Source organism: Pocillopora damicornis, chromosome 1 (assembly GCF_964200805.1).
Source record: "Pocillopora damicornis chromosome 1, jaPocDami1.2, whole genome shotgun sequence".
Lineage (NCBI taxonomy): Eukaryota > Metazoa > Cnidaria > Anthozoa > Scleractinia > Pocilloporidae > Pocillopora > Pocillopora damicornis.
The window spans coordinates 4,377,796-4,393,301 of record NC_142670.1 but is presented as its reverse complement, the minus strand read 5'-3'; the positions used below and the strand labels follow the sequence as shown (position 1 = coordinate 4,393,301).

The 15,506-nt window shown below is 37.2% G+C and overlaps 1 protein-coding gene and 1 pseudogene across 2 annotated transcripts; one reads left to right on the top strand and one right to left on the bottom strand.

The window, feature by feature from the left end:
- Positions 1-938: 938 nt before the first annotated feature.
- Positions 939-2,288, bottom strand: LOC149051432 (uncharacterized; annotated as a pseudogene). Its single transcript, XR_016180502.1, has one exon. The product of XR_016180502.1 is annotated as an uncharacterized LOC149051432 (transcript).
- An 899-nt stretch (positions 2,289-3,187) lies between these two features.
- Positions 3,188-13,809, top strand: LOC149051431 (adhesion G protein-coupled receptor L4-like). Its single transcript, XM_089186791.1, has 20 exons — positions 3,188-3,687; positions 5,549-5,584; positions 5,754-6,050; positions 6,571-6,620; positions 6,719-6,817; positions 7,222-7,402; positions 7,695-7,799; positions 8,220-8,307; positions 8,391-8,481; positions 8,957-9,006; positions 9,206-9,335; positions 9,481-9,608; positions 10,064-10,166; positions 10,492-10,642; positions 11,123-11,204; positions 11,708-11,774; positions 12,011-12,093; positions 12,426-12,546; positions 13,043-13,084; positions 13,177-13,809. Exons 1-20 carry the CDS (start codon positions 3,567-3,569, stop codon positions 13,312-13,314), a joined length of 2,163 nt encoding a protein of 720 aa, XP_089042917.1. The 5' UTR covers positions 3,188-3,566; the 3' UTR covers positions 13,315-13,809.
- The last annotated feature ends 1,697 nt before the right edge of the window (positions 13,810-15,506 follow it).

The window sequence follows — 15,506 nt, the reverse complement described above, 5'->3', positions numbered from 1 at the left end:
GCGAAACCGCTGAGACTTAACAAGACTCGGGAGAAGAGGCGAACCATTCATGCGTCAAATTCTCTGGTGGGAAAATTAATTATCGTACCGACGAAGAACTCGTGCCATCTCTAGGTTCAGCGTTCATTGCAATCAATTTCTTGAGCTTTAGACGCTCTTTTATAATAGTGATGTAGTGCCTTGGTACGTCTGCATCTTGGGCGATCGCAAGGAGATCTTGGCCATCGCAACCGTCTTTTTCTGCGAGATAAGATACGAACAAAGATCAATGGAGCGGTCAAGTTTGTGAATGTAACGTTGCAGTAAAATACATTGTTAAGAAATTTCTTTTGCCTACCTTTCTTTTCTTAAGTCTCATTCCATGCGACTGTAGCCAAGAAACAGCCTCTTCAGTGACGAATTCGCTGCTATAATTCATTATTGTTTCCGACGCACGCGGTCTAGGTTCGACTAATGCCATCAAAGCCAGCTCACGCTCACGTCTCGAGAAAAAGCCAACGATTAATTCGTTGTGTGACTCGGTGTTCAGTTACGAGAGGAACCGTTGAAAATTTGAACACTTTATAAGGAATAGTATAGGGAACGAAATATGGTCGAAAAAAGAAAATTATTTTCATATTTTCTTTTTTCTTTTAAAAATTGCACCTCGTTGGGGCCAAATTGGTCAATCCTACTTGGCTCTTGGAAGGGCCAAATTGAGAAAAAGTTCCAAAGTAGAATTCATAGGGGCCAATTCAGATTTTGGAGGGGTCGAAATGGTACTTGTCACGCCCGTTTTGGCTCAAATAGTCCAAAACGAACCTTGATGGGCCAAACTGGCCCTCGAGAAATTGGGGCCAATTTGGCTTTTGGGGTCAATTTGGCTCTTTTCATTTTACAGTGTGCTCATGTTATATATCCCAGAAGCACTCAGGCATACAATTATACCAGGACTTCAACCTGGGTGAATCAAAGAGGATATATAACACTCACTAGAACTTCGATTTACCATGTGCGAACCAAAATACTTATTATGTTATATATCCCAGAAGCACTCAGGCATACAACTATGCCAGGACTTCAACGCAATGATTTCAATCCAGATAATGAACAAGTAGATCTGCTGAAAAAATGAAAAGTGAACCAGACTTTTCTTACTCGTGCATTGTTCTTTGGTAACATTCCTTAGTTACTTTTCATGTGCAACAATATTGTTTACTTTCCTTATCACACTAAGTCAGTCAATTGCTTCCAGGGCTTGCTTCGGGTCTTTTTTTCTCAGCAGCTGTTCTGCGATATCGCTCATCACTTTAGCCACTTCAACATTCTGGTCCACCTGATCGGCGAATAAAGATGCAAGAGGCACCTGGAACTTATCGCAAACATCGCCGATCAAGGTCCACATATCGCTTGTACTGTACTGTCCGGGTTATCCTTTGCCGGGTCCTGTGTGCCTGAGCTCAGCGTCGATTGACCGCCGTTTTTCACCTCATCTCGAAGGGCCTCTAACTGGGAAAGCGCAACTTCAAGTTCAGCCTTAAGCTTAAGATTTTCATCTTGACTCTTCTCGATATCCTCTATGGATATGGCTGACCTTGAATCGACTCCAAATACTGTTTGTACAGGGTCATGAATTTTGTCCTTGTTGTTGTCACGTGTGTCAGTCGCTGTTTGGCAATCTTCATTATCTTGGCCAATATTTAGGCTGTTGATGCCATCAACCAACCAACTGTACTTTTTCTTCTTCGCCCGCTTTTAGTTTTTGCCGAAGTATCGCGGAAACAACGCCGAAAGAAGAGGCTATGAATACCTCTTCTTTGTGAACTAGTCGTCGATCCAAGTGCCCGCCATTTTTAAGATTCGAGAGTTGCACTGTGTTAAATTCTTTTGGAAAGCTTGACACCAAAGGGCTACTCGACATGAATTTTCCTACAGGAATGCCGCATATTTTGGAATTCAGGAGATACCAGTCCCTCGAATCGCTCGTGGAGTGCAGTTATTTTGCTCTTCGAATATCGAAGGCATCCATGCCGCACAGCACCTGATCGAAATGAGAACAAATTTCCCGCTCTTGCGAGTAATGTCTGAAATTCAACCTCAAGAAAAGTCAAAAGAAAAATCCAGCCCCTCAAAATAAACAGGATTGACGCCATTGGAGGTTGTACACAACGGTGTTAAGGTAATCACCGAACGCTCCCCTGTTGAAACCACAAATCGAAAGCGATGATAGCTACTGAGCCGGATCATGACGTCACACCATAGCAACCAAACCCCACGAATTTTTTAACATCCGGTTTGCTCTGGCTCGTCATGCAAACAGAGCGGCAATTTTATTTTTTTGCCGCCGTCACTTCACGTAATGCCTCTCTCGCAAATCTATATTTTTTTTTACTCTTCCGCTATGAAATTTCGAAGAATCTTCGCTCGTTTCTCTACCACTGCACTCTATTCTTTATACCGATGAAAGCGACTTCGCACTTAGCCTCGTCCTCAGGCCGTAATTTCGGTACCAGATCGCTGAATCGCCAGAACTCAGAAGTAGGCTATTAAATTTATCGGTTGAATTTTCATTCATTGGACATCGGATCGAATTCTCTCAAACAATTTTTTCTTTGTAAAACGGTGAGCCGAGTATTCAGTCCCAATAAAAATAGCTTTCGGTAAGTCTTTGTAGGTCTCTTCAATTTGGTCATTTATACCATAAACTGCACAACAAAAACACAAGGAATTGAGTTTGTTTGCCAAAACGGTGCCGTTGTTATTTTCTTTCAATTTTGTGCATGCGCCTTTCATCTCCTGGCTCTCTATTTGACAGGTGTCAGATTGTGACAGATACTTGTAAAAAAATGTTTCAAAACTTCTCTCTTTAAATTGCAATACCTCTGTTTTAACTAGCATTTGTCTGTCTTGATTACCACCCTCGACCTGAGGCCTCTGGCGGTACTCAAGATTTTGGCCACAGTTTTTCCGTTTGACGAATAACATAAACTGTTAAAAATTAATACTATTAATATCATTATTATTACTGTTATTGTTATTATAATTATTTAATCTGTTTAATTTCATTTTGTTACATGTATATTATACAATACAACATTTTCCTGAGAGCGAATCTACTGTAAACCATGTATGTATACCCAACTTACTCTAGTTTACCCAAAAAAGGTTTGAATAATAGTGGGTCCTAACTTGAAAAACAACCAAAAAAACAAAACAAAGCACAACAAAAAGAAAGGTACTTGCAATAGTAGTCAATGCTGCTGTCTTGCAGATGACATATTATGGTTGGGACCTTCTTTGCGTTGGATTTTTTTTTTGACCATCTGGCTGTCACGATAGTTTAATCTTAAGCTTTTCTTTTTGTTTTTTTCTTTATCAGTGAAAGCCCATGAATAAGTTAATAGATAACACATACCGTAATAATATGAGGTAATGCATTGCGGGATAAATTGTCGAGTCACGAAGGAGAATTGTGGAACAGATGATAACTGTTGGTACGACCGGGATTACATGTGGATAAAAACATACTGGATGAGTCATAGACGCCTCTAGTGAATATATGACTTTATGTCATTGATTCATTGTGGATGGATCGATTTAGAAAAGAGTCCTCGAGTGATTTTAAGAGTCTTAGAGTGAGATCAGGAGGAATGAACAGAATACACTATGGTTTCGCAAGCATAACTCATGTTGCGACGTTCCTTCTTGGTAAGAATTATCATACGCCAGTTAATATTATCATTATTTTGATTGACCCGACGCAGAGGCAACTATCAGTTTAAATTTTGTTAAATACCTTATAGTTTTGCAAGCATTTCTCATGTTGCTAAGTTCCTATTTGGTAAGAATTATCAAACGCTGATTAATATCACCATTGTTTCGATTCACCCGACGTAGAGGCAGCCATCAATTTTAAAGTTTGTTAATGGTTTCTTGGAACGTCAAACGAAGAAAACGGGGCCTTCACTTTATAATTCCCTCTTCCAAATTATGTCAATACTGACAAAAACTACACTCTTAATTTAAAACTCATTTAACTACAAAATGAAATATGCAAATATGTTGGAACATTTGTGTTTTTATAGATCGGTACTGCTCTTAAAATTCAATTAATGATGAAAGGCAGAGTCAAAATATTTGAAAAAGAAAAGATAATTTTCAGTGTTTTGCTGACGAGCAAAGCTGACATGCTACCGAAGCGGAGTTTTCAGTAGTTCATCATGTCAAAAACACCTCTACAAAGAGGATACAACGCTACTTAAATATCGTTTAGAAGTGTACTCGGTTGATCGCCGTTATTATTCCGCGAGACGTGGAAGGGTTTTCGAAAAGGCAAGGCTACATTTCCTTAGGGTGACACCATCGATTTGAAACACACGATTTCATTATTTTAAAAACAGTCGGTATAATTTTCGTTCGCTTTTCAGAATAACAAAGAACTGTAGAAGAGTGTCGTGAACTGCGTCAACCAGATGTTGTCAGTCGAGCTTCTAAATGTCAGCTAAAAAATATGCAACTTAATAAAAGGCACAGTTCAACAGTGCTTTGGGTCGAAAGGATTTCCTCGTGATGATTACAAAAAAAAAAGGCTTAGAAACAAGACTCCTTTTTTCTCATGGCAATAGACGCATCGAATAAGCTTTATGCTTAAACATATGCTACCTAAATACGTGAGGCTTAATTCAAAGCCAAGATGACGAACATCTTGGATGTAAATAAAATTTGAAATTTGCGCAAACTATACGATCAATGCAACGGCTTTTTTCCACGTTATCATTTTGATGCTATTTTTTTAATATTAAATTAGTCCTCAAAACTACTATTCGAGGATATATGCGTGACTTAAAGAAGAAGTCTCGATAACAAAATTTTCAGGTGTTGCATTAATTCTCATTAATAAAATAGGTGATTGTTAGCCAAGAATAGCAACAATATGGAAAACACGTAAATCAAACCGAGATCACAGGCTTCATGACACTTCAGCGTAGCTTCAAATAAATCTCTCAGACTAAGAACTCATTCTACCGCAATAGTAGTATATAGCATTTGCTGTTTCATAGTTTGCCAGCTTTTTCCTTTACCAGCCGATTATTTGTTATTTTTTGTTTCATTTGCTTTTTTTTACATAATAATTTCGTTATTCCTATTATATTAATTGCGTTCGAGAGAACGCACACTCTCCGTATTGCTTCTATCTGGACGATGTGCAATTTCATGGATTGGGCGCCATCTTGGACTAGCTGACCACTAACCTCGATTTCATTCGAAAGCTTTGAATCCCGCGTGCTGGCTAGATGAAGCTCCTGCCATCTGGATGCCATGGAACGATATGTAGATGAATTGTAACCAGTTAATCATTCGAAATGATTTACTACAGATCGGAACTGTGCGCCACGCAACCATTAGATATTCGTAGGTTTGAATTTACCCTGGATTTTTGTTACCCAGGCTCAAAATTCTAATTCCCAAGCTAGATTGATGGCTCTTTAGTATTCAATGATATTTACTAGTTATTATCGGTATCCTTGATTGAAGGTAACAGTTTTTTTTTTCCTTTCTTATCCTTTAGTTGTTCGAAGCGGCTGGGCTAGAACGGCAGAAGGAAGTAAGTGCCTCGTTATCAGCTAGCTTGATCAAAGTTAAAAAAAACATGAATAAACAAGATAAATCTTAAGAGGGTTAATAGGCTGTAAACTGTTCAATTAATTCCACTTTATCCAATAGAAAAGTGTTCATTTACCTTCTTTCGCTGCGATGTTTTTTTTTTCCTGCAGATGATGAGTGTGGAACTGCCCCGTTCTTGAAGCGAAGTGAATGTAGTGGTTCCAACTGCGATGGACTCCTGAAGGGTAAATGGCACAAGATAAAATGCTTTCCCTTTTCCATCAGCGTTCACAAAAGTCTATGCTCTAAATGGTGCCATGAAGGAGAGACAACGACTCAGTCTTGGTATGGTGCATTTCAAAACTTTTCCTTAGATCGAATCTATTGCAAGAATGGCGACAGACAACTCATCTTTGAAGTAGTACACTGCAGATCTTTCGAGTTTATCGTCAAGTCGATGGCCCCAGGTAAGTGTCTCGTCGATACTATTATTGTTTGATCTTATCATCATCATCATAATCATCATCATCATTATTATTATCATCATTATTATCATTATCATTACTATTATCAGAATCCTGCTAAGTTTTTTGGAGATCGTAATCCTTTTATGCTTATTGCATATGGAGATGCCATGGGGAAAAAAGGCCTTAAAAACCTCAATTTCGTCCGCATTTAGCATAACAATAGTTGTTTAACGATGCTGCTTATGTACTGTGTTTTTGCAACACCTTATCAGTCGAAAGAAGTCAAGAAACCTGCAAGCTATCTAATGATAGGTGTTACGCTTTTCTTACAATGTTGGCTTATGCCAAATGTCTATAAGCTGCGCAAAATTCTGCAGCAAAACAGTTTAATTTACATTCTAGTAGAAGTGGTCAAACCCCTTTGAAATTCCCATTGTAAAGTACTAATATCACTTAACATCAGTCCTTTCGTGTGATATAATTTTGATTTTACGCTTCATATCTCCTTGGCTTTTTTCAGAAGCACCTGGAATAACAGTCGTTACAACTCAATCAACCCATTATACTACGGTAGGATATTTGATCGATTGTTTTCTATGAGGTTATTGGTTTCAATCTTTTTTTTTATATGTAACCATAACAGTTCAAATTATTTTCTTTTTTCGCAGAAAGAAAGCTCATTAAGTGATGTTCCTAATTCCGAAAACAACAGCTTAGGTGGTGGTGTGTCAGCAGATAAAACGTTTATCTCACCTTCCATTCTGTCTGTTAGTTTGTACTTTAATTTAATTTACTTCTGATTGCTTGGTTTGTGATAAGTATATTAGATAATTGTTTTGTTGTTGCTGTCTCTGTTTGTTTTTGTGTCTGTGTTTGTTTGTTTGTTCGTTCGTTTGTTTTGTTTGTTTGCTTGATTGGTTGGTTTGCTGCTTGATTAGTTACAAGTTTGCCATGTTTAGTTTTTTTCTCAGTTTTGGGCCGTTTTTCTCATAAAATAGCGGGAAGCCGCGATATACACCAAAAAATATCGTTTGGCTAAAGGGAAGTCTTGTTGACTTGAGGATGCTTCAGGTCTGTTATTTCATCTGATAACGTTAACTGTCCTCAAAAGTAAATTAGTATCAGTTATAAAAATTCCTGAAATCTGCTGACTCTACCTCTTTTCATCCAGCGTGAAAAGCAACGATTTAAAACTTTTATCCAAGGGATATGGTCATCATATTCATCGAATGATCAAAAACTGGAGGACACTGTTTTTGCTGCGTTCATCTTTGAAAACTTTGTATTTAGCTCTGCCAGAAAGTGCTGGAACGTTAAAAATCCCGAATTCACTGATGTCGATGAAGATGTGGGTAAGTGCAAAAGAATCTTTCCTTTTTTATCGGATCGTTTTGTAAGGCAAGCATTAGAAGGAAAATTCTAATCTTTTTTTGTGTGCAGTATTATAAACATAAATCGTTGCTTTCAATTCTTTAATCTGAGAAATAATTGCGTGCAAAATCATAAGTTAGAGGAAATGCAACTGAATAAATTCTAGTCATGCGCTGAGCAAATACATGCAGTTGTACTCTGTGAGCTAGTGAATATATATGTCAACGCTGTACCATTTGCCTCACATATTTCGCTTTTTTTTAATCAATGTAGCCTTTCGGGTTAGACGCAATGTCCATCATAGAGAAGATGACTTTCTGTTTAATGGAAGCAATGGGGAGAACTTTATTAAGATTCCCCGGACTAATCTGGATCGAGGTAAAAACCCTTCGATGTTTTGAGTTAGTCTTTTTTCAAGACGATTGCCCATATTTTCTTGGCAAACTCTTCAGTGGAAATGGCTTCATTCCGAAGTGCATCACCAAATTTGCAATATGCACGTGGTGTGCAATTAATTTAGTGAGTTCTTGTTTTCTTTTTCTCTTTTCCCCTTTTTCCCTCCGTCTTAGTCCAAATTGGTTTCTGTTTCGAAATTTCTCGAGTCTCTTTTTTTTTAAGGGGGGGGGGGGCGTCATTACGGAGAAACTTTATGCTTTTTCAAAATTTTGAATATTGCGCTTTTTCATGATTCTATTGCCTGTAACGACATTAGTGCCCGTGCATTTATGGTCGGTTTCTTAAAAAAAATACGTTTTTTGAAACTAAAATAAAAGAAATTCTCATTTTCCATTTAAACAGATTCCATAGTACTTGGGCTCGAATACATCCATCTTTCTGAATCTTTTTCAAACTATTCAGCTGACACTAAGGGAGGCAACAAAACTAAGTAAGTATATTTTATATTTATGACTGAAAACGAAATAGAAAAAAAATTGCTGTGTTGTGATGATTTAATTTTCTTTATTTCAGGATACTTGACAGTGTAATTATGTCCGCCGTTATATACCCTCCACCCGAGGTTCTACCAGAAAACATCACACTGGTTTTTAAAAACATGAAGGTGTTTACGTCTCTCTTTCGTTATCTGTTTACTTATCCATTTTAATTTCATTGGAGTGTGCCAGTTATTTTGTTTGCTTGTTCCATGAAAGGGGAGCACAAACAGTTTATTCATCTCCCATGTGAGTTATTATACTATCGTCTTCTTCTCGCCAATTTCCAAATTTCGTCACCTTGAAGCGGCGGTCTTTCGCAGTTTCTCAATTTTCTATCAGAGACTTGAGGAATTCGAATTAAAGAACAAATCAACAAATTCGTTTTTTTTCTGAATAACAAATTAAGGCCTCATTATTGGAGTGGTCCCAGAGACCTTCATGTTAAGAATTCCTATTTAACTTTAAGGGTTACATTGATATTCCATAACTATGACGCCTAACTAGTCAGCTATACCTACAAGCAATGCATCACTGAGGCGAGCGCTGAAGCCTTGCTATATTAAGCCCTGAATCAAAACCCTTATTTTTTTTTTCCTTTAGGTGAATCGTAGAAAAAGAACATGTGTATTCTGGAGCTTCTCTGAAGAAAAGTAAGCACCATTGTAACATAAATTTTATACACGGCGTGCATTCTTCTGATTTTCATCGGAAAGGAAGCTAAAAGTATCAGAAATCACTTCAAAGCAATTAGTAGAGTAAATTGAACTCTTTTCAGGTGGAGGGGGAGGGAGTTCCCAATCAAATAAGTTATTTTGAATCCTTTCTCCATGTCTAATTCTGTTTTTAAAGCTTTGGGAGTTGGTCGAGTGAAGGATGTCAAACAAAGATGATATCCGATCATCATACGGAATGCGTTTGCAATCATCTAACCCACTTCGCTGTGCTCATGGATTTCACCGACAATACTGATGACGGGAAGGTGAACATTCATTTTTTTTTTCCTACAAAATAATGTCATAAGGATCTAAAAAGGTACACAGAGGCATGAAAAGTATCGCATTTATTCATGTTTGTTAGAGTAGACATTTCCTTTCATACAATTAAAATAATTATGACGTTTACAGTTTTTCAATCAAGATAAGACTCGTTCGACAAATGAGCATTACAAACTACTGACACTCCTCACCCGAGTAGGGATGGCTTTATCTCTCACTGGAGTCATACTCACAATTATCAGCTATCTTCAGATCACGTAAGTACATTTAATCAACACTGATATGTAACCGAATTGTAAGAAATTAATTAAATTGAAAAGGATGGAAAATATGTTATCAGATTAGTTCTGGATCGACGTCAAAACGGACTGCTCGTTTCTGGAAAAGAAATCAAACGTTCTGAGATGATCTTTCTTTAAAAATGATATTTCAACAAAGAGTAAAAGTGGCTTCAAACAAAGTGTTAATGTTACATAGAAACTTTCTAGTCAGTATTCTTTTATCCATTAGTTGTTCACTAATTAATTCATGTAAAAATGTATTATGTCAGCATATTTATCCCTCCATTTGGTGGATCGTTTACACTGGTCCTTTTGATGGTTTCCTTTGCAATACATTGACCTTAGTTTTGTTTCTGTCTGACCGCTAAATAAATTCCACTTAGTAACTATTTTACCAGCTTATTTGATTTTCTTTACTTTGTGCTCTGCAGAGACAGAAGTTCACCTTTGTGTCACATACGGGTTGGTCTGACTTCCTGCATTGGAGCAGGACATATCGTCTTTTTCGCTGGAATTGACTCCACAGGAAACCAGGTGACTTGCTGAACTTCTACTTTTGTTGTTGCCTTTTTAATGTTGCTATTCTTGTGCTTGCTTATTTATTTGTTTGTTTTATCATATCCACCTTCTTTTTTATTTAAAGACCGACTGATCTATAGAGTGATTCTTTTTTTCTTGGTTATTTGTGTCTTTTTGTTTGCATAGTTTCTATGTATGCTGTAATTTTCCTCTGTTTTCTTTTAATTTTCGTTCTGTTTTCTTTGGTTTATGTATCTTTTTGTTTTTCGGATTATTATTTTGACAAATACCATTTGCGGGGCAAATTGTTACATTTTTACGGATTACCTATTCCTTGCAGGCTGCTTGTGTAGCTGTGGCAGCTCTTATGCAGTATTTCCTGATGGCCAGTTTTTGCTGGATGCTTGTCGAGGGGATTTATATCTACTTATTTGTTGTAAAGGTTTATAACATTACCGACAAAATGCATCGCTATCATGGATTTTGCTGGGGTGAGGAGCATTTTCGAGAAATAGCAAAAATGGGATAGGACTTAAATAACATACTTGAGGAAATATCTCGATTCTGATTTGCCAAAACCAATAGTTACAAAAGGTCATAAAATGGCTTTGTTTTTTAATTTTTTAGACGAATCATTGGATCGTCTTTAGGTGTACCAGAGTTAATCGTAAAACATTTCCGGTGCTTATTAGAGCTAGTTATAGTTGCAAATTTAGTGGCTGAAATCACGCATCTATATCTAATTTGCAGTGTTTTAGTAATTTCATACTTACAATCAAAAGGTTTCAAGAGTTAGCAACATAAAAATCACATTGAAAATTCATATATTCACGTAACAACTTACAGTCGGTGGTTTATTAAAATCATCAACTTCTACAGTCATCGGCTCTGGCAAATGTAATAACGCTAGAACTCGATTATTTTTGCTGTAATGTCTTACTTAAACAGCTTTTCATTATTACTTTCCTCAGGACTGCCTGCAATCATAGTTGCTGTATCTTTGGGTATCGCCATAGGAAATGATGGAATCGAAACTTTTGTCAATGATGAAAAGTAAGTTTGAAAGTTTGTTTACTTTATCGACTCGATACAAAATGGTGGAAGCCTGAAATTATGAACCTGCGAAAAAAAAAAAGGGGGGATAGGGAAAGGTAAAGGAGAAAGAACCTTATTGCCCTAGTGTCACCTCCCCTTTTCCCTGCCTCCTGTGATTTGTAAACCAGGACATGTGAATGCAAGAGCTTAATAACAGAAACCTGCAGCCTTTTTGACTGACCTCCCTCTCCCTCCCTCCCCCCCCCTTACCCCTTACCCACCAAGCACCCTCCTCTTTCAAGCTGTGGATCTCTCCATGTATTAAAGTAGAAAAGAGGGAGAGTTTGTAAATTATTATCCCACATGGCGTAATTTTGGAAAGCAATGTAAAGGCAACATGCTGTATTAAAAATGGTTTTGGATTTGATATTGTGCCATGAAACACCTTTAAATGCTGCTATCGATGTGGAAAACAAATTAAAAGTTTGCTCCCCTGTGCCTTTTGTTTTTATAATTCTAAGCTGTTGGATGTCCTCCTCTAGCAATATCATCTGGATATTTCTCTCCTTTGTTGGACTGATCGCAATTGTAAGTGGCAACAGATTGAATTTCTTCGATGGATACCAGTTTAGTCATCTGAAAATATATGTTTCAACGTTGATAAGAACAACATTTTTTCGGTCATTTCTATTTTCTTGATTAGTCTTTGAAATTTCTCTTTAGAAACTTATAACAGAAGCAAGTGCAACAGAAATATCCGACAGCACTTTTTTTCCCTTTTCATCTTCTCCCTCTTCTTTTGTTTTCCTTTTTAATAACTGAAGATTAACATGATGATCCTCGTGCGAGTTATCAAAGAATTAACAACAATCCAACAAGTGAAGGAGAGCCAAACTGAGCAGATCAGGTGGGATGATTGGTGTTACTTCTCCCTAAATGCCTCCATAATGTCAATATTTTTCTTTAAAGTGCTTGGACTTTAAATAATCTCGTATAATAGCTTGTTACAAAGAAAACCTGGCCTAGACAGGCTTTATAGGCTTTGAATGACGCCCCAGCACATAAAATATAGTGCGTTTTCGATGGACGACTTTCAAGCTGCTTCTTTTGTCACTCCCGACACTATATCACGACTATTCATTGCCTTCAATTTAAGCTAGGAGTTTTCAATTTTTCTTTATATCGAATTCAGATAAATGGTTTTGTTTTCCAAGTGACTATTAATTTAGTCTCTTCCAGGCTTGGTGTCCGTGCATGCGTGGTGTTAGCTCCATTGCTGGGTGTGACGTGGCTGATTGGTTTCCTTGTGCCGTTACACATCGCCTTCTCCTACATTTTTGTAATCCTTAATTCCACGCAGGTAAAGTCATCTAAAACCTTTAAGGTTTTTTCCAGCATTTGGCTGCTCATGGGTAGAGATAAGAGCGTACTTACAACATGATAAGCGTCAGAAATACTGAAAAGCGTCTCTATATCCCAGGATAATTCAGATTTACTTTTAGACACTAGACCCGTGACCCTCCGTAAATAAGCCGACTCGAGACCATTTAAACCTTCCTTTTGCACTTGTATTTTTATCTGCAAAGCCTTAGCTCCACTTAAAAATGATACTGGAGTCAACATGAATTACATCTGACGGATAGAGTTATATTCGGGAAAATAAGCCTCAGATAAGTAAACGATCGTAGATGATAACGAAAGGAGATCTCTTGTTGAGTTGTTCTAAAGGACACAACCCTACATTCACGACAAAAAAAAAAGAAAGAACAGAAGAGTAAAGCTGCTTTTATTTATGTATGTATTTCCTTATTTGTTTTTCTATCAACTAATGGAGTTTTATATATATTTTGTCCAAGGGATTCTTCACTTTCTTCTTTCACTGCTTGGGAAATAGTGAGGTATATATATATTTTGAGTCTGTAATTCATATTTAAAAAATACCTGTTAAACATAATAAGTACCTCTAATTTGACCTTGAATTCCTATCTAGATAAGGGGGCGTTTCAAAAGAAGAATCTTAAAAGTCCTCCCAGATGCATTTAATCAAAGGCAAGGTGACAATGGAGGAAACTCTCAAGCTCGTCAAAGTCACAATGATACTGGGATTCCTGTACAGGATCGAGAGTAATCAATAGACTTTGAACTTTTGTGTTGCCAATGGAATGGGAAAACACGAAATGCATTTATAACCAGCTTTACTTATGTTGCTTAGGTTGTAGCTGATTCAAGTTAATTTAAGTTGCATTTATGCTTGTCTTTTTGTTTTTGTTTTGTTTTTTGCTTTTTTTTTTGTCCAGCTGTCGAGTCATTTTCTTAACCCCAGGTTTAGCTAGGTTGATGATATTTAACCACACTTACGTGGCATCGTTGGCATTATATGGAATAATTATTTGTCTTAGAATCAAATTACCAGAGAATACCAGTTTATGATATACTGATTAATCATTTGACCGGTAATCAGGTCTGAACCGTAGAAATCAATTTTGGTGCTTTTTTTTTTTTTTTTTTTTTAAGCACACAAATAAAGTTTGTAGTATATAACAATTAACTATATAGCAGAAAATTGTCTAAACTACAACATATTGGAGCCGATGAAGAGAACATAAAAACAGCCCTACACAAAGCATACCTGGGGAGTGATCGTCATTTATCGTCAGGGGGAGAAGGGGGTTGGGGGTGCAGGGTGCGTAGGATGTTGGTTTCTCTGAGTCACTATAAGATTTACTTAATTTTTCCGAAGGCTACACGATATTCTTATGATTCATTCCCTCACTCCCCCTCCCTTCCTCATCGGCAGTTTATAAAGAGTCAATTTTCAATAGCCTTTCCTTATTACTATGTTGGCGACCACTAATCGCCTCCATGTTGCCCCTGAAAACCTAGTGTTTTCCCACACAGTATATCTCTAGCTTCCATCCAACAACATTTTAAAAACAACGCAAATACATATATTTGCTCAATTGCGCTCGTGTCAAAGATCGCTTGCATAATTCTGAAAATTGACCAAGATTTCCTTTTAACGGTCCAAACTTCGTTCGTTCATCTTCTACGTTGGGGATTTTAGGTTTTCGAAACAACTGAATGGAGAATAGATGCCGAGTTGTCCTAAAACGTTGCGTAAACATGATCGGTCGTAACGTTTGCGCGCTTGCGTGACTTAAAAAAAAGAGGTGATCAGAAGGCGCCCTCTCGATAATTTACGTTAAAATATCAGCTTATGAACCACGCACAATGTGTAGAATATCAAAATAAAAGAATAAAATTTGGTACTCTGGTCATTACAGACATATCGCGTTGCTTAGAAGGACACACAAACATCGGAACACCTGGGAAGACACTGGAAGTGGAGTAAAAGTATGTTTTAGCATCCAGAATAAAAAGGAAAATGTGAGGCGGTAATAGAAGACTGAGTGTTCAACGCCATTTGTCGACGGCTTGTTTTTGAACTGACTAAAATTTTGGCATTAACTTTCTTTTGGTGTGAAGCTCGAGGATTTTAAAACTTTGAAACGACGTGCGATGAATCCTGGAAACTGGAGTTTAAGTCCATTGGCAAAATATGCCGGCTGGTCTCATGAGCAGATCAAGCGCTGACAAAATTTGACAGCTTTGAAATTTTAAGCGGATGCAAAAAGCGAGACAAAAATCTGTCATGACACAATTTGTCCTTTGATTATGTCAAAAGAATTCTGGTTTAGTCTGCTAGTGCAGATAGCCCAGATTGGCACTAACGAATAAATTTTTAGTTAAATAATAGCCTTCACTCTCGAGAAATTGCAAATATATTACTCACGTGATCCGACCACAACTTTAATTCCGAAAACTTCGAAAACATCTCTAGTCAGTCTGGCTTTCTTTCACTGCCTCACATTTTTCCTTGTGCTGCGGGTGTCAACTAGTACTTTCACTTGGAACATGCTAATAACTGTTTCATTTTTTCCATATCAACATTTTAAAAGATAAGATTATCATAAAAATGTAGAGTTCTTCCATCCATTTAATACAGTGTAACTTTCGATTTTAATTCGTTACATTGACTAATTTTGGTTTCAATTCGTAGAATCAATACATTTTGATGGTCGTAAGGAAATGTCGAATTTATCGCTCAAAACCGTTTTGGTCCACAACAGCGTAACACCATGAATGATTGAAACAAATTTGCAAAAAGTAGGGCTAGTTCATCGGGTTCCGTGTGCTAAATCTCGGGAGAAACTACACAATTCTTTTAGAGAGTATGCGTGTTGTTTTGTAAATATAAACACTGTAACGTATTTTATCTTGTTTGCTTGTCCTTAAAAGCAACGCAACAATGACTGTAAT